Source organism: Sprattus sprattus (assembly GCF_963457725.1).
Source record: "Sprattus sprattus genome assembly, chromosome: 15".
NCBI lineage: Eukaryota > Metazoa > Chordata > Actinopteri > Clupeiformes > Clupeidae > Sprattus > Sprattus sprattus.
This window is the reverse complement of record NC_137913.1, coordinates 19,565,559-19,592,925: the sequence shown is the minus strand read 5'-3', so window position 1 is coordinate 19,592,925 and position 27,367 is coordinate 19,565,559. Positions and strand designations below refer to the sequence as shown.

The following is a 27,367-nucleotide window of genomic DNA, read 5'->3' as shown; positions in this document are numbered from 1 at the left end:
CTTAGTCTTTGGGGGAATTACATTAACCACATCCCCCCTCTAACAGACTTTGGTCAAGTAGTTAGGACACCAAACACCTGGTGCCGATAGTCATACATTTCAATTTAAGAGGAGCAAGAAAACCAAAAAAAAAAAAAAAAAAATACCACATAATCTGACTCCAATTGATTAATTAAACTGAAAGCTTATTTGTGTGAGGGGCCAAAAATATATTTATATATTTGCTGTATATATACACCCAAAATACACCCATATATAAATGCTTATATTTTTTAAATGTGGGAATAAGACATTGAATCCCCAACCAGCTACAACTACCATTTTTCTTTTCTATTTTACTGATTCAATCATTGTCCAAAATAACAAAGCAAGTACAGTAACATCTGTTACTCTTTTCCAAAGTAAAAAACAAAACAAACACTTTTCTGCAATGGCATGATTAAGATCCCTTATGGTTTTTTTTTTTTTCAGATTAAGACATCCCTTTTAGTGTGTTCCCTTTTAGTGTTCTTGGATGCCATTTGGAGAGGAGAAGAGAGACTGGAGATTGGATTGCGGTCCTTGACAAAGAGTACAAATGAGCACAACTGTTTGTGGTGTTGATAAATGCTCTGTATACCTGGCCGTTTTTTCCCCTTCTCCAAAGAGTAAACTGTCTCTAATACATACATACATCTAATACAGTTAATTTAATAAATAAAAAACCTTTCCTCCTTTTTTTTTCTTTAAAATCTCGGTTGAAAGGGATCTGTTTCTCTCGAGCTTACAGATCCACTTTCTCCTCCCAACTTCTGACGGCCTGATGGGACAGGCTGGCAGGAGGACAGTCTCTGCTAAAACCACAGAATCGAGAGAAGAGGAGAGACGGAGTGTGACAGATTGAGAGACAGAGAAAAAAAACAGACACAAAGAGAAAAACAAAAACAAAAGAAGAGCAGGTAGAGCACTCCAGAAAAAAAAATAGAAACAAAGACTGGAAAGACAGAGATGTACAGTGGGAGAGAGAGAAAAAGAAAGAAAGAAAGAAAGTGAACACTGGTGAGTGCCTGGTTGTGTTTGGAGCAGGAGGGCCACCGGGCAGGCCCTATGCCTTTCCATCTGTGCCATTCTTTTCGGCATCGGTTCCAACCTTCGCAGCGTTTGGGTCAGGTGGCTGCTGGCCGTCCTTCCGGGGTGGCATCCTCTCATTTACCCTGTCCAGGCCCCGTGCCTCCTCAAAGTTTCGGATCTTTCTCGTGGGAGAGAAACCTTGAATGGCTGCCAGAAGATAGGGAGGAAGAGGGCCAGGGAGAGGGGGGGGGGAGTATTAAGGACTGTTTGAAAAAAGTGAAGCCATGCTATACCAATTCAATTAACGAAGATGATCAAACAAGTCATACACCACAAATGAAGGACATCCAAACTGTGTAAATTAATGACACCATCAATGATGAAAATGAGTATGGTCTATTTCTGTTATCAAATTCACCTGTATGGCAACCCCCTTATTTAACGTTTGCCAACCAAATTGTAAAACTGAATTTTACAAACAGTTCGACTGATGGAATATGTCACAATACCTCAACACAAACACAATGGGCTCCATGCATATGCAAAATACATGATCCCCTTAATAAACTAGGATAAAGCTTACCAGAGCAAGGGCAGCAAAAGCAAAAACATCAGAATGAATGAAAACCGTATCCAGGAAGTTCACATTCAGGAGCAATGTAAAACAGGAAATGCCATATTAACAAGACCATAAGGACCTCAAAATAATACTGGAACATTTAGATCAAAACCATCTTACGAATAAATACTGTAAGAGTTGCTATTGTAATGGGTGAATGGCGTGTTAGGTCTACTTAAGAACCCAAGATTGCGGTTTTACGTACGTTTATGAAAATATATATGTTCAAGTATAATTTACAAGGTTTATAAGTTAACAGGTTGTTATGTAATGAATCACTGTCAGGGATGACATCAAACACTTGACCTAAAAGTACAGTCACTTTTAAAGAAAGAGGTCAACACCGAACACAAACACGCAACGCAACAAAACCATGACTGTGGAAACCACTGCCATAAGACGCATACAAAACACAAGCACACATAGAAAAGGACATTCTTGCACAGCTACAAGACTGAGCATCAGCCATCCAACACAGACAAAACAATATACCCTAATTTGGGTTTCTTCGACAAAAAAAAAAAAAAAAAATGTAACTATTGAACTTCTTCTTCAAAAACTGAAGATAAATAAATTAGTGCTGTCAAACGATTAAAATATTTAATCGCGATTAATCGCATTTTTGTCATAGTTAACTCAAATGTATTCGCGATTAAATTAATCAAAATGAATCGCGATCGCAAATTTTATCTATTCTAAATGCCCCTTCAATTACTTTTTTTCCATCATTTTTATTTTATTTTAATGCTGTTATCAACATGGGAAAGTGGATTGGCTTGTTTTAAGCAATGTTTTATTTTATTGAAAAACAACATTGCCAAACAGGCCAGTACAAAATAAAATTATAAAGTGCACATTTAAGATAAACATGGACTCAGCCTATAGTGCAGTTAAACCATGGCTTCATATTTTTTGCTGCCAGCTGCCTGTTGACATTTTCAGACAACAGTGAAGCTCGCTTCTTTTGCACAACACAACTTTTAAAGGTAAACGTTCTATTCAGAAGCTTTTTATCATCCATTTCGCTGTATCGCGCTCATCATTCACTCAAACCTGACGTTAGCCTACTACAAAGTTTGGGAGGGCAAAATAACGTTAATCTAAAAAAATTAAAATAAAAGTTTTTTTTTTTTTTTTTTCTACATCCCGTTAATCGCGCGATAAAAAAAATTAACAGCGTCAAAATGGGTTCGCGTTAACGCCGTTAATAACGTGTTAAACTGACAGCACTAAAATAAATAAATTGCCACATTTAGAAACTGGAGCATCAGGAACCTGGAGGGCTTGTATTAGCTGGGTACTCTGAGCTGAGATGTTGTGAGCATGCTCACTAGGGGTCCCTTCCCCCACCTCCACTCTGCCATTCCCGTCCACTCTCTCTCAGGCATCTGAGTGTTTACAAAACAGCTCACCCACTGTGGCGGCGGTGGTAGGGATCGAGGTGTTCCGCAAGGCGGTTGAGGGGACAGACAGGAGTCTTGCAACGTAACGAGATTAGGTGTCTGAAAATATCCCCTGGGAGAGGGAAGTCCTGAGACCCAAGCCTATCAGCACACAGCCGGGGTATTATCCAGCTCTGCTTACAACCCCAACCGTGGGGGAGGAACAAAAAGGAAGAAGGGAGGGATGGTAGGGGGGAGGAGAGAAGGAAGGAGGAAGGAAGTCACAGGTACCACCAGCCAACTCGGGAGTTCTTAGGGCAAACCGCAGATGCTTGTGACTGCCGGGCAGGTGCAACAACAGGCCTTATTTGGTTGAGTCGCCGTCAACCAAATTCCCTGCGGTTTCTTTCCTGGTCAAGTCCCCCCTCAGGCCAATAAATGTCTGAGCTTATGTGCATCAGTGACTACTGGCCTGAAGTACTCAAAACGAAAGAACAAAAACAAAAAAGATTTTCAGCCCTATCCACTGATGGTGCAAGAACATCCAGTTTCCATGGTATAATCACTTAATAATGTAACTAGGCACAAAGGAAATGGACAGAATCACAGTGAAGAAACACAACACAACACCACTGCACAGTGAGGGTAGTGTGGTAGTGAGGGTTGTGTGACCCACACACAGAAGGGGGTAAGCACGACAAACAACACCAAAAGGGGGGGTAGAGGGGGTGGGCTCTCCATGGAGCAAATGCATACCTTTCCCCTCCTTGGCTTCTAGGGTGGCTGTGGAAGGGTGATCAGAGCGGATGGAGAAAGGTTAGGTTATCCATGCAAACTCAACCACTCTCACCAATACCACCAAATCTCATTTGTACCCAGAAACACATCCCACGGCCCACAAAGAATACAGCCAAAGAATGTAATGTTATTATGCTGGAAAGATCACTATGGCAGAGTTGCTCTGATCTAAGAGAAAAAAAAAGGTTATGATGACAAAAACAGGTTTTAGACACCATCTGAAGATTACATTCTGATCCCCAAGAGATGCAGACACTCAGGATGCTGACGGTGCCCTCTCTGGAGAATTTGGTTAAAGGACAATGCTTTCATAAGCAAAGATATACTAAAATGATGCAGCTAAATGATGTGACACAAGCATTAGTAACAATATTAGTGAAATTAGTGAAAGGCACTGATCCAAACTGAAGGCACAGGTCCAAAACCTGGGGTTAGACAAACAAAGGCCTCGTGGGGTTTGTGATGTTGTTGGGTGATCATTGGGAGAGTGGTCTTCCCTGTGCGGCTGATGGATGTGAGTGTCCATTTAAATGTCACTTCAGCTGTGTGAGCACAGGGCAAGCGACCACGCACAGCCAGAAATAACCCAGCCCACCCCAGCCCACGCCTCGAACTCTCCACTGACAAAGTCAACTAACAGGCTTTCAAACCAGCAGACAGACGGAGGAAAAGACAGCAAGTGACAAATAGAAGCAGACAGACAGAAATGTATCAAGACAGACTGACTGGTGAACAGAGACAGACAGATAAAACTGGCCCTTGTAGAAACACCAGGGCTGATTCTGATCGGAAAAAAAACAGGAAACAGGGAGAGGCTCGTGTGCAGTGCCAAGGCGGCTTGGAGTCCCCTCTACCTGTCTCTCTCGTACGCATGTGGCATTCTTTAAAAGGTCAGCCAGTGGTGTTGTAACCGCTCCCTCAAGCTGCTACTGTTGTTGCTTCACCTGGCCTGAGAGGCTGCAGCCTTCCTCAGCTCCAGCCAGTAGCCACAGCACTGACCTTTACCTCTGACACCTGGATAGCCCAGTAGAGGCCTGCCCACAGTGGATGGCCCACTGAGAAGACAGACAGGGCACCCACACACACACACACACACACCTCAGAGAACATAAAGAGGGGAGCAACTCTGGTCATTGGAATGAAAACAATGTTATTTTGCTTTTGCCTTTTCCAAGTATCATTATGTAAAGAGCCACAAACCCGTAATGTTGTGGTTATCAGTCATTTTCTTTTCATTACCACTTCACTTCGTCCTAGGACCTATGTAACACTGATGGTAGTTAACCTCATTTGGCTTGGTTGGAAATTGTGTCTGCCTGCAAAATGGCAATGATGGATGAATAATTGATAAGCATTAAAATAAATATTATGGCAGAAGCACTTAATTTTTCTCTCTGCAGGGTTACAGCCATTTTGGCTCAATTCAAGATATGGGGGGGAAAAAACACCCTCAGATCAAGCAGAGCAGAGTGCCACTGGGTCAACTCAAAACCCAGCACAACTAAAGAAACTCCTCTAACCTTCCCCTAAATAGGTCAGACACAACACTCAGCGTAGAAGTTTTATGAATCTTTAGATAAGTATCTTCAGATGTATTGATATGCTCATGGCAGTAGAGTGCATCCATCCCCTATCCGACATCTGACACATTCCCCATTCCTAATCCCAGGTAATGAAGCATGCTCCACATGTTCTGAGGCAGCACTGAAAAGTGGAGGGGGACTGCTGCTGTGAGGACGTGGGTCTGAGCTGCACTGTAAGTGTGGAATTAAAGCAGCCACTCACTGAAACATCTGCTCCGTCTCGCTCCTGTGCGTCTCAGGCACTGGCCAGAGAGAGGAGGAGATGCTCGGAGGTTGGGGTAACGCATCGGGGACATTTTTTGGAGGAAAAAAAAAGAGAGAGGAAAAAAAGAAGCAGACGGTGAGGCAATGGGAAGACATCTGGGGAACATTCCGTCTGCTTCTGCTTCTGTCTGGTGGGCTCTAGTCACGGAATATGGAGAATAGAGTGGTGGGAGGGAGAGTTGCAGCCAACAAGGGCTGCTGTGAGTGTTTGGTCTGAGGACAGACTTACCATGTTGCAGGGTCTGCTTGCCACCTGACAACACTCCAAGAGGTAGGGTACCAGTGGGTGTCAGGCCCTTGAGTGTCAACACACTCTCGCTCTCCTCCCTAAAGAACACAACACACACACACACACACACACACACACACACACACACACACACACACACACACACACAATACTCATTATAAATGAGTAGACTCATTATAAAATCACATTCAGAGGAGAAATATAACATGCATTTTTATTTTCATTTGAGTGTTTGCAGGTGCAACATTTTAATCATTTTCCCCCTGGTAACAAAGGAGAGAAATACAAAAGCCTTCCCTACACCCCCCCCCCCCACAGCCCCACTGATCTGGAACAATGTCTAATATGATCACGCGCCAACAGCAGCGCAACACCCATCTGGCCAGCCAGCTCATTGATCCCTACACAACTGTGTGTGTTTTCAAACAGGGCTCGCTGGTGCAGTGAACTGATTTCACAAACACACACACGCACAGAGAAACAACACTGAAAATGGGTTTCCCAGCCTCTGTCTGGTTCATTTACCCTGGCCTTTCTTCCAGTGCAGTGAATCATTGTCCACACCAGCAAGAGACAAAGAGAGACAGAGAAAAACAGAGATAGAGGGAGAGAGAGAGATAGAGAAAAACAGAAATAGAGGGAGAGAGAGAGATAGACAGAGAGAAAGAGAGAGAGAAAATGAGAGTTAGAGACACTTAATGGGATGTGCAGAGAGGTGGGCACAAACCTTAGAACAGAGAATACCCTGGCCATCTTCCCGATGGCACGGATCTTGTTCCGGATCACCACATCCTTGCGCACCACTTGAGGAAACAAACGTACAATTAGGCACACATTATGTCGTACAAGTTGCACACATTATGATAACATTGCCATCAGAAGGATTAAACCTGCTTGAAAGCTCAGCACACTACACTGAAAGAGTCATTCAATGAAAGATATCAGAACGACTTAAAGGTGCTGGAAGGGAACACGTTTCAGAAGTGCTCAGTTGCCATCTGATTCTAACAACCTTTGTGGCACTTTCAGTCATGCCCACTGTGTGAGGCTCATCGTGTAGTGCGGGATTTCAACGGGTCGCTCTCATCGGACATGACGTGGAAGATCATCATATGCATGTTGATGTGAGACTTCAGTGAGCCGTCTGTCTTCATAGAGCCTGTGGTGCCACAGACTGGTGCTGAGCCGTCTGACTCAACACTCTGGCAGGGGGATGGCGCGAGGCGTGACTGCTGCTGTGCAGTCATGTGTTTGAATTGGTGTGTGTGTGTGTGTGGGTGTGTCGCTTAGCAAAGAAGGCAGGTTTGAAAAGAGAGGGTTGGACTGAGATGACCTAGAAAGACTACCGACATGCGTATAGACGATCAAAAGATAAAATAATGAGAACTCTGTGCTGTTGTTCAGAGAGGGAATACAAAAACAAATGAAATAAAATCAAAGGGCAGAGCTTTAAGAGCTGAAAGGAACCTTAGCCAATAGATTACAGATTTCGTTTGTGTGTGTGTGTGTGTGTGTGTGTGTGTGTGTGTGTGTGTGTGTGTGTAAGGTCAGAAGGGACCATGTTGGGATGCAAAGAATCTGTACGAGAGAGAATATGTGCGCAAGTGGGAGGATAGTTGTGTTTAAAAAGAAAGGTGAATTGTGTTAGAGACTGTATAAAGTGTGTATAGAGTGGGAAGGAACATGTTAACGTGTGCACATCTGTGTGTGTATCTCTCTACACAGAGATACACAGAGAGTGTGTAGGCGGAGGTGAGGCTCACCTTCAAGGAGGTCATGTTCATCTCCCTCAGTCATGAGCTCATCATCGGAGCAGATGTTCAAAACATTCACCAGCATCTCCGTTACTGTGGGGGCAGGGACAAACACTAGTGAAACTGTCCCAGTAAATGTACACTCACTCACTCACACACACACACACACACACACACACACACACACACACACACACACACACACACACACACACACACACACACACACACACACACACACACACACACACACACACACACACACACACACACACACACACACACACACACACACACAATCTGAAAGCTATAGTTTTTTTCTCCTCTATGTGCAAACTTTTCTTACAACCTTCTGCCTTTTGTTTTATTAGGTGACACTATGTGCCCTTTTAGAATATTATCAATGTTCTGTCACTTTCACTACCATAAAAATAGATGATCTTAACAGCTAGAATGCTTTTCTAGGATTATTAACGTGATTCTGATTGCGTAATACTAACAAGATTATGGATATAACACTTGGCCAAGGCTTCTCCCACCTTTCTCTCCGACGAAAGGCAGAGACCACGTGAAGACATCCATGAAGTTGGGCAGCCAGTACGGGTGAGGAGAGCAGTTGAACTGTCGGATGTTCATCACGTTATTCTCATATTTCAATACAGCAGCTGTGGCCAGAGGGAGGGAGAGAGAGAGAGAGAAAGAGAGAGAAAGAGAGAGAAAGAGAGAGAGAGATTATGAGATAATGTGGAGAACTACCTTTCATTATTCATCATAGATAGAAGCCTGAGACTGGGTTGGATCTGGCCTTGTCCACCTTAGCCACTAGACACTGCCCAGGCTGACCTTTATTGTTGTAGACGTCTAGGTAGTTTGGTGCGGAGAATATTGTGATTAGTGATGGAAAACCTGTCGTCTGGCTTTTCCTGTACATCCTATACCTGAGGAATGGGATATAAAGCAGAAAAATGGTCATATTCTAGATTCTTCAGATAAGGGATTAGGCAGGAATGGACCAAAAAGCAAAGCTGTGTCCATTTCTGTCCACTCCTTAAGTTGTATGTGTGTGTGTGTGTGTGTGTGTATTACCCTGCATCCTGTGCTTCGTGCGCTCTTATTACTGACAACAAATTATTGTTTGTCAAGAAATCGCAGACTGCCGCATAGCTGCAAGGTAAAAGTACAAACGGGTTATGGATGGGACTGAGAGACAGAATACAACATAACAGTAAAGGTCTACTTCTTCATCATCATCACAACTGTCATAGCGATATTTTCAGTCTACTTAGCAAACCTGCCAAGCATCCAGTTAGACAAGCAGTTTAAAAACAACAACAATAACGTCATATCAATGCAACAGAAAGAAGTAGGGAAAAGCATGGAAGGCAAGCGTGCCAGGGAGAACTTGAGTCTCCTTGAGCTGACAAGGGCGTGGCCGCGTGGGGATGACATACACACAAGGTCCTCGCAAGAGAGCGGAGGGCAGGTGTAGTTACCTGAAGAAGTAGGAGCAGCCTCGCACCGAGTTGTGGTTGAAGTGCTCCGCGGTCTTCTCGCTGCCGTAGTCCTCGCCCGGGTCCGCCCAGATGAGGTCACACATGGGCCCAAACGCCGGAGGCTCCTTAAATCTGTCTAGCTGTGAAGGAGCAGAGGACGGAGGGGCGCGTGTTCACAATGCTAACTCCACAGAGTGCCTTTCTCATTTAGATACATCCAGTGCCTAATGCTTTACAACAAACTGCTAGTGGAATGACTGTGCACATTATGTCGGCATCTTGGATTTCCAGGACAGACCCCTGATGCTAACCATAATGAACCAGTATCATATGAGCTAATGTAAATTGCAGAGGGTCTGCAGGATTCAGACACTGATTTTGAGATGGGCACTTACTTTTCTAATGTCGTCTAAGCAGTTGATTTCTGGGGAGAGGCCGCCGTGGACGCACAGGAACTGCTGGTTAAGAAGAGCAGCCAGAGGCAGACAGTCAAATGCTTCCATGCAGGCATCATACACTCGCTCTGAATACTTGATTTTACCTGCAGATGAAAAGGACAAAACAGTGGCATGTTGGTATACAGGATCTGAGGGAATAAATGTTTACCATCTGTGGCTAACTGTAAACATTTGGTAAGGGAAGCTAGATGCAAGCAATTCAATCAAGGACAAGGGCATTCTTGCATCTATTTTCAGTTTAGTGGTCTGTTGAGTAAAATGATAAAAATGGTATCACTTTAAAGTGACTTTAAAGGTTTGGCTGAGCGGATAGCCAAAGCTGATTGATCTAGTACACACACACACACACACACACACACACACACACACACACACACACACACACACACACACACACACACACACACACACACACGACAACTCCTCGGTGTGCCTGGAGTTTCTTCAGTTCCTGCTGTTTCCAGGAGGCCTGTGTGGAGAAGGCAGACCCTCTGCACTCCTGTCTGCAGCTTTACACATGAATTAACCCGGCCGCGCCAGGCTTTTCCTGCAGGCCGCTGCCAGGTTTATTTTCAGAGCAGCAACTCTTACATCTGAGGCAGTTTGGATGCCGCTTGAAGGGAAAATATTATTTCCAGCAAATGCTGTTTCAAAAATGCACCCACACCCACAGAGCTGAACTCAAAAGAAGGTCTGCAATGTGAAGATTTAATTGCCATTTGTCCAATATGGTAAGTAGAGGCACAAAAAGCCAAAGCGAAAACATGGGAGGCCTGTGCAGTTGAATTCAAATGAGCCTGATGAATGCTCTTCATTAGGCTTCTTAGTGGTGCATTCAGCCGCCGGTAGCGCAGCGAGGTCTCAGCGCGGGGTGCGCTCCTCATTATCCAGATCGGGCTTTAAAAGCTCTCTCATAACTCATCAGTTATGCGCATAGCCAAAATGAACAGCACGCGCTCTTTCAGCATTTTCAGATTTTATACATACATGGCTTTCTAATTCAATTCAAGAGGCAGTGAGGAGGTTTTAAAACCCTTCTTATATTTTTGCTGTTTTGTTTCTAGACCACAAAACAACAAAGTGAATGAACTGGGCAGCTAGTTGGAACGACAGATGTGTTTTGTCCCCAAAATGGGACAGGCATCAAAATGAAACCTCACGACTGTGTGTCTACAACAACACACATCCACACTTCCTTGATTAGATCAGCCGCACGCTCTTAGGGAGGCTTCCTGGTCATCTCCGCAGCAGCCCACCATCGGATGGAGCCTTAAGCCCCGAGCCTGAGATGTCATCAGTCAAAAAGAAGCTATTGTTAGGTCACATGAGCTCAGGGCGAGCTGTAAGCATCGAGGCACCCGCCTCACCCGACAGATGGGTCAAATGGCTCAGTGCCGTAAGAAGGCGTTATGTGTTAAACCGCTTCCTACCATCTTGGTGGAGGTGGAAAGGGTTCTTTAAATGGCTCCGGGTGCATGGTCAGATCCGACAGTGACAGTGGTGATTTGTGTGTGGATACGAGACGCTTCCGGTGAGGATGTGTCAGAGCAGCCCGCTCTCCACACTGAAAATAATCTGCACTTGTGCTGCTTTAAGATGCTTTCAAATATTTGGGAACGCATTTTATAGCTGACAGCATGAAGGCTTTGTCCTTCTGGCAGTTCAGACGAGTCATGCTAATACTATGACTACCCCATCCATCCATATGGAAATCTTTCCAACCCCTTCTGTTAGAATTGCAACCCAGTCTGTAGAATCAGACCACAGAATAGAGGAGGTCTTTTTCATATTCATACTAATTCAAATTCATTCAGCTCGAACCATAAACAACTACACGAGCAACCATGAGCTTTGTGCACAACAAGGTGGCCAGAGAAGGACATATTGACACAAAAGCAACACAAGCCTAGTGTTTAGTGCAAACAGACGTGGCAAGCTGTCTTTGTGGATGCAAGACAAGAGCAGGTTGACACAGCCGTTCCACCTCTGTCACTGAACGTCCCTTAAATGACAAACAGACCTCGTTGCACTCAGACAAATGTAAAACAGAGCTATGGATAATCAGTTTAGAGTGGAACAGGCACGAATCCCCCTTCATGCCACACACACATCCACACATCCACACAAACACACACACACAGACACACAGACACACACACACACAAACACACACACACACACACACATTTTAATACTTTTTGGATCTTATCACAGAGGAAGAATTACAGATCCAAACATGAATGGAAGAATGTTGCAGCTCTGAACAGATATGGAACAGACACAGAATGCTTGCACAACTACTCCATCGTCTTTCCAACTCTATTGATTAAGTCGTCTCCAGATGCACATACTACCTATTATGACAGAAATCCAGCAGTACTTTACTGGGGGTGGGGGGGAGGGGTTGTAGTTGACTTGCTCAACCCAGATCACCTCAATACAAGGCTACAATTTTTACTTTCCTGCAGTTACACCTAGTGCGGGTGTGAGAACACACACACACACACACACACACACACACACACACACACACACACACTCATGCACTCATTCACACACACACACACACACACACACAAAGGACAAAGGCATAGCCCAGCTGAACACGCATGTGAATCTGTTACCCTCGACCCCTCTTGATGAACTGGCACAATGCAGTGTAAACTGAAGTGTTTCTGTGTGAGTTTTCTGTGTGTGTTTTCTGTGTGTGTCCAGCACTTACATTCCTGTTTGAAGGTGAAGTACTCTGTGAGGTGCCGGCACTCATGGTTGCCCCTGAGCATGAAGAGGGTATTGGGGTGGTTGATTTTGAGCGACCAGAGGTATAGCACACACTGCAGGCAAGATGGGGGAGAGAGAGAGAGAATATGTCAGATGGCACAAAAGTACAGATTAAATTACTGTTCTGATGAAAAGGAACAGAACGGCAACAGGGAGGTACGTGGTTATCTGTGAATCTTTGACAATCTGAATCTAATTCTAATTCTGAATCTTTTCGGCAGTGTGTCAGACTTCAAAACTCCAATGTGTGAAAATATTTAAATTCAGGAAAAAAACTAAATAATCTATGATGTGCTTTCTATGTATGGGTACATAATGTTTCAGTACAGCTCCTTGTTGAAAACCCTACACTATATTATCCTCCCAAGGAATACAAAAGAAAAACAAAACAAAGATTATTTTATTCCAGCCCAAACAATTCCCCTTGCAATTCATAAGTCATGGCACATCAACATCAACACAAATGATATTGTGCAAGGGCAAACACGAGTATTTCAAGCATGTTTTGGTAGTGCAGAAAACATCCAAGGAGAAGAGAAAGGAGAGAGACAAGTGGACTGTACGGAGCACTGGTGTCACTCTCATGCTTCTCTCCGCCATCCATCTCTCTCCTCTTTACCAAAATGCGGGAGGCCAGGCGGCGTGCTAAGTGCCGAGAAGAGCGGCGCCAAGGTAACCAAGGACGACAGGTGTGCTTTGAAAATGACATGCAAAATAAAAAATAAAAAAAGACAAGGAAGGAAGGGGAGGCGGAGAACGGTTGGGGTGGGGGAGACAGACATGTTCAGAAAGCCTCAAGCCTACGCTGGAAGTATAATGAGTTGAAAATTGCAGGCAATGGCAGCGGTGGCGGGCGGCAACGCCAGTCTTCCTGAGCGAAGGCTGATGAGGCTTAAAGAAAGGAGGGAGGGAGGGAGAGAGGGAGGGTGGAGAAGTACGGAGGTGGAGGAAACACAGCGTGTGGAAGGGATGGAGGAAGGAGGGAGAGGTTGGGGAGGAGAGGAAGAGCAGATCTTCTCTCTACCTCTTTCTAATTACATGAAACCTTGAGCGTGGGTGGCACACAAAAGGCCAGGCCATGCTTTTGTGTTCGACGAGCGGAGATACAACCTATGGAGGACAGGGAGGGGGGAGGGAAGAAGGAGAGGGATGCTCTTGTGGATCAAAGGCGAGGACAAATCCACAGACGTGGCAGGCAACTTATGCCTAGCTCATTCTCATGGCATCAAAATGCTCTGGAAAGGGTGCGTGTGTTCAGCCCAAGAGGGAAAATAACTGCAATTCTTTGCTTCTGCCACAAAATGCAACCGCATTAAGATCCATCAAGCATTTAACATTATATGAGGGGGGTTAATACAATGACTGAACACAGCATGACAGGCTAACTACCCTGACATCATACAGGCCGGCAGATAAGGACAGCTTTTGACAGTGTGTCAGTGCAGTTGGCATAACATGTGCTACAAATACTCCCATGCCCCTCTTTGTGTGGACTATGTCCCATGTCCCTTTGGATTTATGTACAGTTCTGGTCAAACGTTTTTCCTCTTTTGTACGGGCAGTGCATCTTGAGGATTTTTCCACCATTTACCCCATGCCATTTTTAACATAACATCACAACTGGCACAGCACATATGGTAATAAAATGCAGGTCTCACAAAAGTCAAACCCAAGCAGAGCGAACAAGTGCCTCCTTGTGCACCGGGATGCACATCATAGCGCACACACACACACACACACACACACACACACACACACACACACACACACACACACACACACACACACACACACACACACACACACACACACACACACACACACACACACACACACACGCCTGGCAGGCTGGTGTCAGTGTCAGATCACCTGAATCATGTCCACCACGATCCTCCACGATCCCCCACGACCCTGTCCCCCCCCCCCGCTTTCACGCGTGACCTTTCACAAACGTGTGTGTGCTCTCTCTCGGCCTGTATCTTCAAAGACCATTCTGACTCCTGGCGTGAAGGTGGGTGGTCGATGAAGCCGTAAAGCCACACCCCAGAGGAAGGTGAAGGTCGCGAGGGCTGCATATATCCATTTTGTCCCTTTCGTTTACACAGCTATCTCATCAGAGCAGAACTGCACAGTGCTGAGGAACTCAATGAAAGTGACGCTAGGAGGTTGGAAGTGACTAAGAAAGACCAAGAAAGAGAGGGGCAGGTGAAGGCTTGCATGCAAAGCAGAAAAAAAATGCAGGATAGAAGTATGTGGAATAAAAGAAAGAAAGAAGCAATGCAACAATAGAACACATAGGTCCACACACTCCGGTAGCAGAGCTCCCCTAGGGGCCTAGCGTCGTCCCAGAGCCTGTGCTGTAGCCACTGCAGCACATCTCCAGCTCATCTCCAAAGCGTCTGCTTTAACAGGTGAGTCAGGCACAATGAATCCAGAGTGCTGATAACACCATCCCTGGGTCAATTTGGTGGGATTCACTCAACACTCCCCACTCCCCACTCCATGTCACCCTTTGCTACTGCATGCACTTGCACATCCATTAACCTCTGCACATCACAGAGACTGTACCCTGACCACCCCAGTGGCGGCAAAAACAAAAGGACCAGTACATGAAGCCAAGACGGTTCTGAGATTTAAAAAAAAAGAGAGGGAGACCCTTGAAGCACTCACCTCGATGCTGAAGTAGCCCCGGTCTACGTAGTCTCCCAGGAAGAGATAGCGCGTGTTGTCGGGCGAGCCGCCCACTTCAAAGAGCTTCATGAGGTCGAAAAACTGGCCGTGGACATCACCGCATACTAGAAACAAAGAAGAGGTGTGTAAGAAGAGGTGTGTAAGAAACTTTTGTGACATGCGATGACGTGATTTTATACATGTTTGCTTTTTCAGTTTCTGAAGCTGCATTCACACACAGCTCCTTACTAACCAGGCAGTAACTGACTCAGGAACAGTTCTGTGCCAGATGAGGACCTATCTTGAGAATCAACATATGCTACATAGTCAGTTTTAGGGTCAGTCCCTAAAACCCCTCTGCGTACAACTAGTCCACTTAGAGAGTAGTGGTGCACTCCAAGAAAGTCCCATCAGCCCCTGTGCCATGCCATCATTCCAGAGGTGTGACAGCAGTGGCTGACAGCTGCCTGAGCACCTGCAGGAACAGCCGTCTGTCAACGCATGTTAACACAGGTGGCATGGAGCACGGCAGAGAGAGAAGCACTGTGTAAACACTGTTACTGCCATGCTGTCCACTGCCAACTGTGAAAACTGACATTTAAATGTTGGCCTGTAGTGCGCGTAATAGAGTAGGTACATGTGATTCAGCTTTGGGAAATGACAAAAAAAATCTTTCCAGAAACTAAAGAGGCTACATCAATATAACATCACAGTCAGGAAGTAATTGAAGGATATACTCTAGATACTTACAGTCAAGCGTGGCTCAAATGAATCCAATACCCAAAATCTGACACATTCTCTGCCCTACATTAATGTACCTACTATAAACCAGGATTTATTGATGAGAATAAGTAAATAATATATTTTTGAATTTAAACATTGCTGACCAGCAGAGACTTGGGTGACTCAGTGTCCTGGCTAAATATAAGAAAGATCATAATTTGTTTTCTCTTCGGCCTATGGCTGTTAGACAGTCTAACTTGACCTTAGCTTAGACTAGTAATCATGCATTTAGCAAGCAGATATGAAAAATATTTTTATAGAATACGGCGTGAAAATGAGGAAGAGAGAGACGCACAGCACCACAGGCAACTTGCCAATGCTAACATAGAGCGTGAAATGTCAGTAAATAAATGTGCCTCAATAATTCCATGTCTCAGTTAATTTGGCATATAAATTACTATTGCAGTGAGACGGAATGCTGTGACCAAACTGGATTCAAGCTTGTTCTCAATACCTGTCGGTCAGTGAAGCTCCTGGCACAAGTACTGAGATTGCTGAGGGAGTTGCAGCAGCAGTAGCCTAAGGCCCAGTGTGGTATGAACAGCAGCAAGACCCAGTGTGCTAGGAACCGTAGCAAGACCCAGTGTGATAGAGGGAGATGCAGGTCAGGAAGCAGCACAGTTCCACAGTGCCATCTTTGTACACACTAAAGAAAGAGTGTTCTCATATTTTTTCTTCCAATGTGGGTCGATAGAGGTAGCCTGGCCATTACCAGCCTGTGACTGACTCCATTTCATTCCATCTTTCAGTCTGGCAAAACGCTATGCATTTTCGTTTCCGAGATGAGCGGGTGCTTAGCTTGAGGTTTAAAATCATTGGAGTTCCCTTAACCAATCAGCAACGTTTAGTAAGCATTCGGTAGATTAAACTCTTCCCAAAGCCAGTTGGGAGAAGAGCTACGACGTCCTTTCCAATCATAAAACTTACAAGAAAATACTCTTGTTCTCCTTTTAATTTTCTGATGTTCTCGAGAGTTGAGACAACTTTTCCGATAGCTTTTCGTGTCTTTTCCTCCAAGGCGAGTTTTGCGTCACAGCTCTGAACTGTTCGTTGATTGGTCCTACAGGATTTTGAGTCCTGGAGACGATTGTCAACGGGGTTGGGCCAGACTGAGTATGAGCTTGAAATCAATTCAGGCGGAAATACGTAGGCTGGTGTCACCAGGCTACGATAGAGGGGGGTGGATCTTAGAAATGTATTATGTGAAATAATTGAAATATTCAATGAATCTAAATATTGTTTACACATATTTGTTCTTCATCAAATGTAGTGAATCATTTTTGTGTAAGCAATTTAGTATGAGTGCATGTCCCGTAATCATGTCGTTCACACCTGATGATGGCACAATGGTATGAGACAGGAGGCTAAAGTCTGCTCTGCGTTGTCCGTTTGAACCCCTTGAGTGTTTGCGCAGTTGTTGTTTTGATTCTTTTTTGTCTTTTTATTATTTTTTTTCATTTTATTCATAACAGACCCTGTAGCCAGACTAATGTGTTATGCGATCATTTATACTTACAAAGACAAGTTTGACATTAAATAGGCATCTTCCCTGGGTTATATCAAGAGTTGACGAATCTGCAAACAGCTACATTTGTAAAAGAAAAGGTTGAATCAAGTCGTTGACAGTAGATCTGTAATGCCGGCCCTTTCTGCCCGCTACCACCACAAGTATATTTCAGATCTGTGAGAGATACTGAATCATCGTATGTCAGGTAAGGATTTTTTTTTAAACTATTATCCTCCTTGATGAACTAGGCCTCTCATGTAGTTTGAGCTCTGAGCTGTTTTATTTTTGTAATGTCTCTGCTGTGTCTTGTATTTCCCTTAAGACTATCCATCCACCTATTTATGGATCAGTGAGCAGCCAATGATAATGGAGCTTTGGATTCTTGAGACAGCTAGCCACCTTCGCTTGCAACACACACCTGACATACATTAACACTCTGTGGATGAGCTAGCTAATGCTGAGAATGAAAGCTAGAGGCTTGGTGTAACACTAAGCTGAGCTGCTACGGGCTAGGTAAGGGCAGGTGAATACCTGTGATGGGTGCGTCCACCTCCAGCATGCACTTCTCCTGTCGCAGGATGTTGGCGCCATCGCTGATGATGCGCAGGGCCACCTCCTCCTCCAAGCGGCCCTCTTTCACCAGGTGGCTCCTCAGGACCTCTGGATTGGGCTTGCCGTCCACATACAGGTCCTTCAATGTGAGCCGCTGGTGAGGAGGGAGCGGCACCGCTGGGTAGGGGCAGAAACGCTAACTGTTAGTGAATGGTGACATTTTATTCTATAATTGCAATTGCAATTTACTGTTCTGTTCATTCTGGACACACAACATGGTCAGTGCAAATAAAAAAGACGATGAATGAACAATAGTGGTGTTTATCTGACTGTTTCAGTTCAGATAAAACACAATTTAGGCTATATTCAATAAGTAATCATCAATGACTTCCATCATCAGGATTCATTTCATGAGTTGAAAGCCAACAGCAATAATCAACCAGGCAAATGTATTCGACTAACTGATTTTTCCTGATTTCTACTGGCTTTATGATTATATATTTACATTAGCCTACTGCAGTGCTGACAAGGTGAGGAAGGGTTTCAAAGCCACCATGCAGTAATCCCTCACCTGTGCTGAACTGCCTAGTAATCTAACCTTTAAAAATCTTCTCAAGACAAAGCTGAACGGGAGTATGCATCCCCCAATGCATCACTCACAGGGTCATTACAATGACATGGACCTAAAGAAATAATTCGAGAGGTACTCGGCTGTAGTGCTGTAGTGGGTTCAAATCTCAAGTCCAGGTGCAAGACTCCAAGGGTGTGGAGCAGCACAGCACAGCAGCACAGATTCCAATCCAACAAAAATAATCCAATAACGTCCAAACTATTGAATTTTACTCCATGTGATACATTATTATGCTAGGAAGACAGCAGACATATCACGGCAGTCAGACACCACTGAGAATAGGCTTCTAACTCTCAACTAAAAGTCAAATGAGGGTGAAAAGTCCTTTAATCATCACAACTAGGATAAACTTTCTAATGAGTCCGTCTGAAGCCTCTAACAGCCATTGTCCTCTTGGTCTAAAACCGAGACTGAAAGGACAGACTGCCTGACAGAGGCTATTAACTTGTTTCAAAGACAGCTAAAAAAAATCAAAATTAGAAATAAATAAAATGAAACGCCAAAGTCGAACCCCCCCCCCCCCCCCCCCCTACCGACTGAATACACCAGGCCATCACAAAGGCGGCCAGCTTCTCTGGGCTCATTTGCATGCCAGCGTCGGGCTGAGGATAAAGCTAGACGCTTGCCGCCGGGCACAACCCCAGCTGATCAGATGCAGATCGCAGCCCACATGTTTGGCCAGGCGCATCCTCTGGGGCTATATCCGCTCCGGCTCTCTCATTTCCAGCACAGCATCAAGGACACATTCTGACGCTCTGTTGCGCACACCGCCTTCATAAGGGCTGAGGATAAAGCTAGACGCTTGCCGCCGGGCACAACCCCAGCCGATCAGATGCAGATCGCAGCCCACATGTTTGGCCATGCGCACACCGCCTTCATAAAAATCCCTATGAAACCCAGACAACTGTGACCATAGTTTAAGTTTCATGAGAGAAATCGCCATCAGATTATGATATTGTTTAATAAGCATTCATTACTAACAGTGGACACCAATTGTGCCCATGATCACATATGCCAATCATAGGTACACTCCTGAAACATTGTCATGTCCATCTTTACATCTACATGCAAACACCCAATCACCAAAACAGAGAGGTATAGATGAGCATGCTCAGTCACCAAACTAAATTAATAGAAGGGTAAAGATGCATGTCTGCTTCAATTCAAGGGAAACTCAACATGTCAGTAAAACAATATGCCTAGACACTCTTTTAGAATTGTTATGGGAAGACTGTTGTGCATTAAATATTCCCAAATGCTCTTCAAAAATATTCCAGAGATTTTCCCAATGATAAGAGCCATCCCAACCATGAAAATTCCAAACATTTCCTTGCGTGCTCCAAGCCAGATCACAGCCTTGTGGGAGTGCCCACTGCTGGCAGAGTTTGGGCCAAAGTCCAGCACACAAGAAGATCTATCCACAGGGGCACACCCTGCATGTCAAATAACTATGGCGAGACTGGGGCTTAGAGTCCCAAAGGTCTTAAAATACACACTGGAAACCAAATTATTAACATCTGAAATGGAGTAATAGTATTAAGCCTTTGTCAGATCTACTATGATTGCCTACAAGGGTTTCCAAAACCACTGTTCTTCACGAAATGAGTTGCTCTGTATTGAGTGAGCTACCCACAGTTTGAACTATGAAAGGTCTTTAACAGAAGGAGTTACCTTCTCCAGATCAGAAACCCAGAATTCCCCTGCATGCTTCACTTAGGTATGTTACACCCAGGAAATTGAACAAGCGTTTTTGTAGAAATTGCTCTTTCCTGAACATAATTTTCATAGAGAAATTGGTGCTGCATATGACAGACTCTGCAACCATGATGTAGCGGTGCATTATTGTACTTTTACAAAATGGTTAACACTGAGGTGATTATGGAAAGGATACAATATTTGGTAGCTTAAAAGACCTTTGTACCTCTCAGTATCCTTGTGGACTGGCACTAGACTGGCAACATTTGGTAGACTACATCAGTGACGGTGACCATAATGCATTTTTAAAGTTCATCCCAGGGAGATTTTCTCACTGGGTGTTTATGGAACAGTGTGGTCAGGAAACAACATCTTCAGTGAAAGTTGAAGGATGTTAAAGATAATCTGATTTGTGGTATGCTAAATCTGCAAGTACAACCGCAGTATCAACCACTGTATAGAATATTGATAGTCCACATGTCCAGCAGTGCACCCATTCATCACACTACCTGTGTGGTCTGGGGGGGAAGGGGTTGCACCCACACTGCTCCAATGTGGCCACTCTGTCATCAGAACTAGCCATCGTGCTCTGACAACTGTGGTATAAATAAACGCTAAGCACTCCTGGGTTCACGAGGTAGGCTGGGAAAGGGCCTGTAAGCTGGGTACGAGTGCTAAGAAGAGATTAGACAAAGCCTCTATTAGCTGGGGATTCCAGGTTCAGGGTCTGTTTATTTAAGGGCCTCACCTCGCTGCAAATAAGATCCTGGCCCTGTCCGAGACAGTAGATGACAACGGTTGGTAAAGGTACTCCCAAACCTTGACATGTAGGTGTGCTTCGATAACTGTGCGCAAGACCAATGCCCAATCCAGTAGAATGCCAAAAGCAGTCATACATCCTTCTTGTCCTACATCCTTCTTACCATTGGTACCATAGGCTCAACTGTGAATGTCCATATGGGCTGCACCAAATCTGAAATTACTCCTGATCTGCAGCTAGCATGTTCATAGTGGACCCTCTAGTCTACCTTACAGGGACTGGGTTGTTGAATGCCCCCTTCACAAATGTGTTTATATTCTATATAGTTAAGCGATATAGCACTAGTGGGAGTGGGGTAGGTAAGGGATAATCCCACGGGTGGTGTTCGGCCGTAGCCACCGAGGCCGGAGGCCGAGTGGCGTAGGCAACAACACACGTGGGCTTATCCCTTACCTACCCCACTCCCACAAGTGCTCTATTGCTTTTATAAAACAATTCTACAGTCAAGAAATTAACATTTCAAAACGAAGTTATTGATTAAAAATTGTTTATTTCGCCATTGTTTCTCCGCAACAAAAAAATAGTTCCATTGTCAACGTCTTGGTTTGAAATTATAAGAATTTTGAATCAACGGTGATCATCAATGCGCTATAAAATATTTAATCGCGGAGTGATTTATTATTAGCAGTGAAAAGTCCCTGTTGGTATGTTGACGGATAATCTATAGCATGGAAGGTCTCTCGTCCAATCAGAAACAGCAAAATAACGCGATAGAAGCCAATTGTTTTATAACATTCTATATAACATTCTATAGAGCTTAAATGTTCTGTTACACACAAAATTCTATCAGGTACAGCAATGACGAGGCAATAGTACCATTTACTGTACAATACACTGCTGTAAGCATAAGGAATGATGGGCTGCGCTCTTGTTTAAGGACCAGGCTATTTCCAATGTGGAGACAGTGAAATTAGACACAAATGGCAAAACCATGATTTCCTCGTCATGGACTGTGCAATGCATTATTTTAAACAATGGCTCAGGCCAAAACGTTTAAACTTATGGAGTCCTCAAATATGAGTTCATAATAACTCAAGACTGAATCACTGCAGCCATTTTCTCTTTTGATTTGGACATTTCTCGGAACAGCATCCCACGTATGTCCCCTTTGCTGCCTTTGCTGTTGCCTCTCTGCGACTGGCCTGCCAGTCATAGTTGGTAAAGTCAGCTCCAGTATGCACCATCCCTTAGTTATGCTGCCATAGGCCTAGGCTGCCGAGGACCTCTCATGTATCATGCCATACAACTTATCCTTCCTCATTTCTCTGCCATCTCTCTACAGTCTGGCTACTGTAAGACATTGTATTTATATTTTGTACTAATAGTCTGTCTTCTCTCTCCCTATAGTAGGACTTTTGCCTCCAACACTGATGCCCGTGGCCATTGTTCTCCAACCATTATAACTATGTTTGGATACATATAAGAGTCTTTTTAGACTTATCTCATTCCATTCACTCTTCCCCTCTCACTTTAGACTCTCAACTGCGAGGTGTTGCTGACTCCTGCTTCCTGCTGCTCATTTACACCTAACAATCGTGTTGAAAGTTCCACTACTCCTTGCCTACAATGCATCACACACATATTTGTATTGCCAGCCTTACTAGCCATTTCTTTGCTGCATTCTATTAATAGGAACCCTCAATGTGTTGTCATAACCATTACAATTGCATGCTGTCATTATGAACACACTGTACACACTAAGCTGTTCTACAACCAATCCTTTGAATGCTGGCTCTCAAATTTTACCCACAATCAATCTTGCATCAAGAGTGTAGGCTACCATCTTGTATGTACCATGTAATCATGTATGAATTGCTGCATGTATGCTTATCCTGATGCATGTATTATATCTGCTTGCTCTTCCTCTCCTCCCATCCCTCCTCCCCTCTTCAGTCTCTCCATGAGCAAGGTTCTGCAAGGTTTCTTCCTGTTAAAAGGGAGTTTTTCCTTCAACATCGTCAACATCGCCTTACTGCTTGTTCTAGGAGGTTCAGGTTCTGGGCTCTATAGAGCACCTTGAGACAATTTTTAAATAGTATTGGCACTTTATAGGCATATATAAAATTGAACAAAATTGAATATATCCTAACTTGTTTATGTGTAAAGATGTCTAACACTAAGAATGCACATTTCTGCTAATTGCCTCATAAACTATGTGAGTAATGACTGGAATTGCTGAGTTGCACACCGACATTTGAATGTTTTGTAAATCTATAACCTGCTCTACAGACAAAAGAAGGCTTGTGTAGGCATAATAACCCTTTTCAAAAATCCTACATTACTAATGCTAATCGTGGTAAAAATCTGTGAGCACTCATTTCAAATTACAGCAAATGCCACGTGTGCATTTTGGACACAATCATTCTTATTGCATTGAATTTAGCATTCCAGTCGAACACGTGGGTATTCACTACTCACTAGAGGCATGGGAACCAAGGCCACATGCTGCAACAGCAACCACTCACCCACCCTCAAACATGTTGAGCTGCTTTGTTACATAAAAAGCACATCTGTCCAACTATCCATCTCTACATTGGACACCTCAGAGTTTAGGTTTATCTCGCCTATGAAATGATAAGCCTATTTTAGCCAACTTAGTTCTGACAGCTAATAGTCTATGCTTTTAAGGTCATTCAATACAGACATCACAACAATGAAAATGGCAACAAGGTCATTAAGACAATAAGCAGCTGCAATTTTCTGCTTAATCAAGGTCAATGATTGTGAATGATGATAAAACTTTTTAATGTGAATTTTGACAATTGAAATAGGAAGTCCTGAGCGAAAACCCTTAAAATGTGCCCAAAATCTTCTAAATCCTCTAATAACGAATACATTTGCCAGAGGGAGTGGATTAACTCCCAATTCACATATGGTATAATACTACTAAGGTTGATGGAAGTGGGTTTTTATTCACATCAAATCACATTTGTTGAGATTTTATCACGTGCTTCTGTTGAAGTTGCCCTGACAACCAATTTGTAATTCGCATAGTGGATGGAAACGCACACACACTCACATATCCTTTACCCAAATTTTCATAAATACGCAAATATAAAATATGCGAATGAGTTAGATGGAATCCCAGCTTGATATAATAAATTAGATTTGGGTATTCTGACAAAAGTCCAAAGCATGATCCAAGGAAAACCATGGAGAATGTAATTGAGAGTGCCACACCACTACTCTTGGGAGGGAGGTTGGAGAGGGCACCTTAAATATGTACTGAAAATGCTGCATTTTGCACGCTGCATGCTGAAATCTTGTGAATTACTTTGACAACAGTTATGAATTGACAGTAATTATTATATTCATTGTTGGCTACATAAGTTCTCTGCAGAAATGTTAATAATATTTAAATGACTCCTGACGAAAAAAAGGGATGAGTGTAACAGCAATAGGGATGGAGAGAAAGACATTTACACAAAAAACATTGTTAATAGTTTTTAATAAGCTCCTTTGGAATGCACTACAGTTTGATATCTCTGGCCTAACACTCACAGTTCCACCAACAAAAGTCAAAAACAGCTGTGCATTGGCACAACAGAAAGTACCTAACTTAATTTACTCTCTGTACTCCTAAACCTCTATTTTCCTAATCCATATGACTCAAACAAGCTGTAAGAAATATTCGAGATTGGAAGATATCTTAAAACATTATTCTTACACAGCTATGGACAAGGTGGCCAATCCCATTTGCTCTCAATTCGTTTCATTTTCCGCCTCTGCCTGAATGCCATGTCTTTCAGTCCGGTATAAAAATGATGAATATCGTATCTATCAACCACAAACCCTCTATTCAGGTCCACAGCAAGAGTGGCCTTTCATAACAAGAATGTTGTAGTCTATTGCACAGGGACATGGACAATTCTGAAGAAACATCCAGGTGTGAGAGCTGCAAGCTAAGGCTAAGGTTAGTTTTCGGAATGAAAAAACTGAATGCGGGCAGCCACCACCACATTACTATCACTCTGAACACATGTGCTCACTGGAACTGTTTAATGTGGCCTTTGATGTAATTTCACAATAGTCACACATTTAAAATGAGGGAAAGAAAGGATTTCTCGTGCTATGTGTGGGCTATTTTACATTAGGCTACATAAATATTACTGGCAAAAAGAGAACGCAATCAGAAGCATGGACAGAAAGGAAAAAGAGAGCACAGAACTACTGAGTGCCCTCAATCTCTGCTCTGCTGGTCCATGGCCAAGGGTCACACGCCTCCCAAAGAAGCTGATGTCACAGCCAAGCTCCAAAACAACAGCCATCAGAAATGACTAGAGGCGGCATGACTATTGTTCGAGTCTGCAGAGAACTGCATAAGGTCCTTTTTCCCATTCCCTCAACAACATATTTCGTTTTAACTGAAAACATGAACAGCTCTATGGTTAGAAAAACAAACAAAAATGGTCTTAGATTTGTTTGGAAGTTATAGTTGGTGGCAAAGTATCAAGTCACTTAATGAGGACCTCTCATAAACCTTGTGCTGGCAAGGCGGCACAGTCAAAAGTGGAAACAAATTAGCCTATCTGCAAGACCATCCTCCAATAGCTACATTGTTGTCCAGCAAAGGGGGGCGCATGAGCTCGGTTTGCCATATTGCATGTAGTTTGCAAGATGGCTAGTAATCTAACCTTTACAGCTAAAACACTACGGAAAGAAAGTCTTCTAAAATTATGCAAATTGTGTTTAAATCTTTTACTTAAAATAGGCTATATCAAATGGGGCAATCCAAAGATCGAACACGGTACCGTTGGCGTGTGTCTTCATAATTCCAATACCAAAACAACTGCTTACGATTCAACAAGTTGACAACTAGGATAATAGGTTTAACGTTAAGTCTTAGAAACCAACATTACAAGTGATGTTGCTTGCTGGGTATCTACGTTAACTCCTTTTTGAAAATATCGACAGCAGTTTAAGTAAATATGACCCGCTAAAAACAACAAACACCAAAATTAGCTTAGTTAGCTAACTATATAGCCCAATTAAAACGCTAGCAAACGTTAGGTACATTTCACGTTATGGAACAGTTAACGGGATCGCAACCTACTTTACTAACATAACGTTAGCTAACTTCATCATTATCTGCCTGGCAAATATTGTCAGAAAATTACTATGAAGTTAACTGTTACCACCGGTAGCTTCTGCATTAGTATTAACTAGCAACTACTGCTAAATGTAGTGCTAAATAGTTAACAGTATCACTATCTAGGAAGTTTACTGCCCAGAAGTTGAGAGGTTTGAGAACACTGTAGCACCAATCACGTTATAATAATGTTAACCAAACTTACTTTTCACGAGCCGCTCAGTGGTGGATTGTTTTTCTTTTTGGTCTTTCCCCGACATACTCGTTTGACCAAGTCAAACAAGCCGTTGAGAGAAGTTGTTAGACAGTGACGTACAATATCTAGCTAACTGAACTGCTAATTTCTGTTATTACCTCTGGTAAAGAGACAGAGATAGATTATTGGTTGGCTAGCTTGCTGGCCACCGCCGTTTGTCACTACCAACTAAACCTTTTCAGTTAATTGCACTTCCAACTACAATGCATTTACTACACTTTCTAAACCAACTAGCATATCTAGCTAGCTAGTGTTAATATCTTAGGCTAATCAAAACAACCGATAATCAAAACAAGCTAATCAAAACCGATACAAATAGAAAGTTCCGAAGTGGTATAATTGATCGGCATGGTTAAACTGTCAATGTAGTCACCAAATAAAATTCCCAAATCGATTAAATCCAGAAGAGAGTCGACACTGTCCTCAGAGGCTCGCTGAAATAACGTTAACGTTACTCGACTCGCTATCTCAGACTGACAGCTCAACCAGCAGGATTGCAGGTAATGTAAAATTAAGTTCGCTGCCTTGCGTCACATCCAAAGTGTTGCCTACAAACTTAAAACCATGCAAATAGAACTAACAAGAAACGTAGATTTGTAAATATGCATGAAGCGACTTAACTGTCAACTAACAACTAAGCAGGTAGTTTCTTCTATGAAAGAAGTAACTCAGCCAGTTGACAAGATGATTAGGCTAGGTGCGCAGTCTTGAATGTTAATCCGATTTTCCACTTTTCAGAGTCAGAATGTCATCTAACTGGCTAACGTTACCTACCTACCAAGCTAGCTAATTTAACCCAACTATATCTGCACAGGTTATTTAGATTGCTAGCTTCTAACTGGGTTCTTTTCTCGGGCATATGTCCTGCTCGTCGCCCTCAAGACTGTTTTCCTCTATCCACGCCTCCCTGCTAACCATATGGCCAGCCCAGG

General features: G+C 43.5%; 1 protein-coding gene across 1 annotated transcript; it reads right to left on the bottom strand.

The window, feature by feature from the left end:
- Positions 1–10: 10 nt before the first annotated feature.
- Positions 11–26,526, bottom strand: ppp3cca (protein phosphatase 3, catalytic subunit, gamma isozyme, a). The gene is made up of 13 exons (XM_080853182.1): positions 26,385–26,526; positions 17,924–18,121; positions 15,103–15,227; positions 12,374–12,485; positions 9,589–9,734; positions 9,194–9,333; positions 8,787–8,864; positions 8,544–8,638; positions 8,240–8,365; positions 7,710–7,793; positions 6,674–6,749; positions 5,926–6,023; positions 11–1,257 (listed from the first exon to the last, which is right to left on the bottom strand). Exons 1-13 carry the CDS (start codon positions 26,437–26,439, stop codon positions 1,085–1,087), a joined length of 1,506 nt encoding a protein of 501 aa, XP_080709308.1. The 5' UTR covers positions 26,440–26,526; the 3' UTR covers positions 11–1,084.
- Between the last annotated feature and the right edge of the window lie 841 nt (positions 26,527–27,367).

Bases quoted from the DNA above. Each gene is read 5' to 3' on its own strand.
- ppp3cca (XM_080853182.1), bottom strand. From the start codon at position 26,439: ATGTCGGGGAAAGACCAAAAAGAAAAACAATCCACCACTGAGCGGCTC. The intron at 18,122-26,384 runs GTAAGTTTGGTT...GCCCCTACCCAG, and splicing joins CACTGAGCGGCTCGTGAAAA to CGGTGCCGCTCCCTCCTCAC. The intron at 8,865-9,193 runs GTAACTACACCT...TTTACCTTGCAG, and splicing joins GGCTGCTCCTACTTCTTCAG to CTATGCGGCAGTCTGCGATT.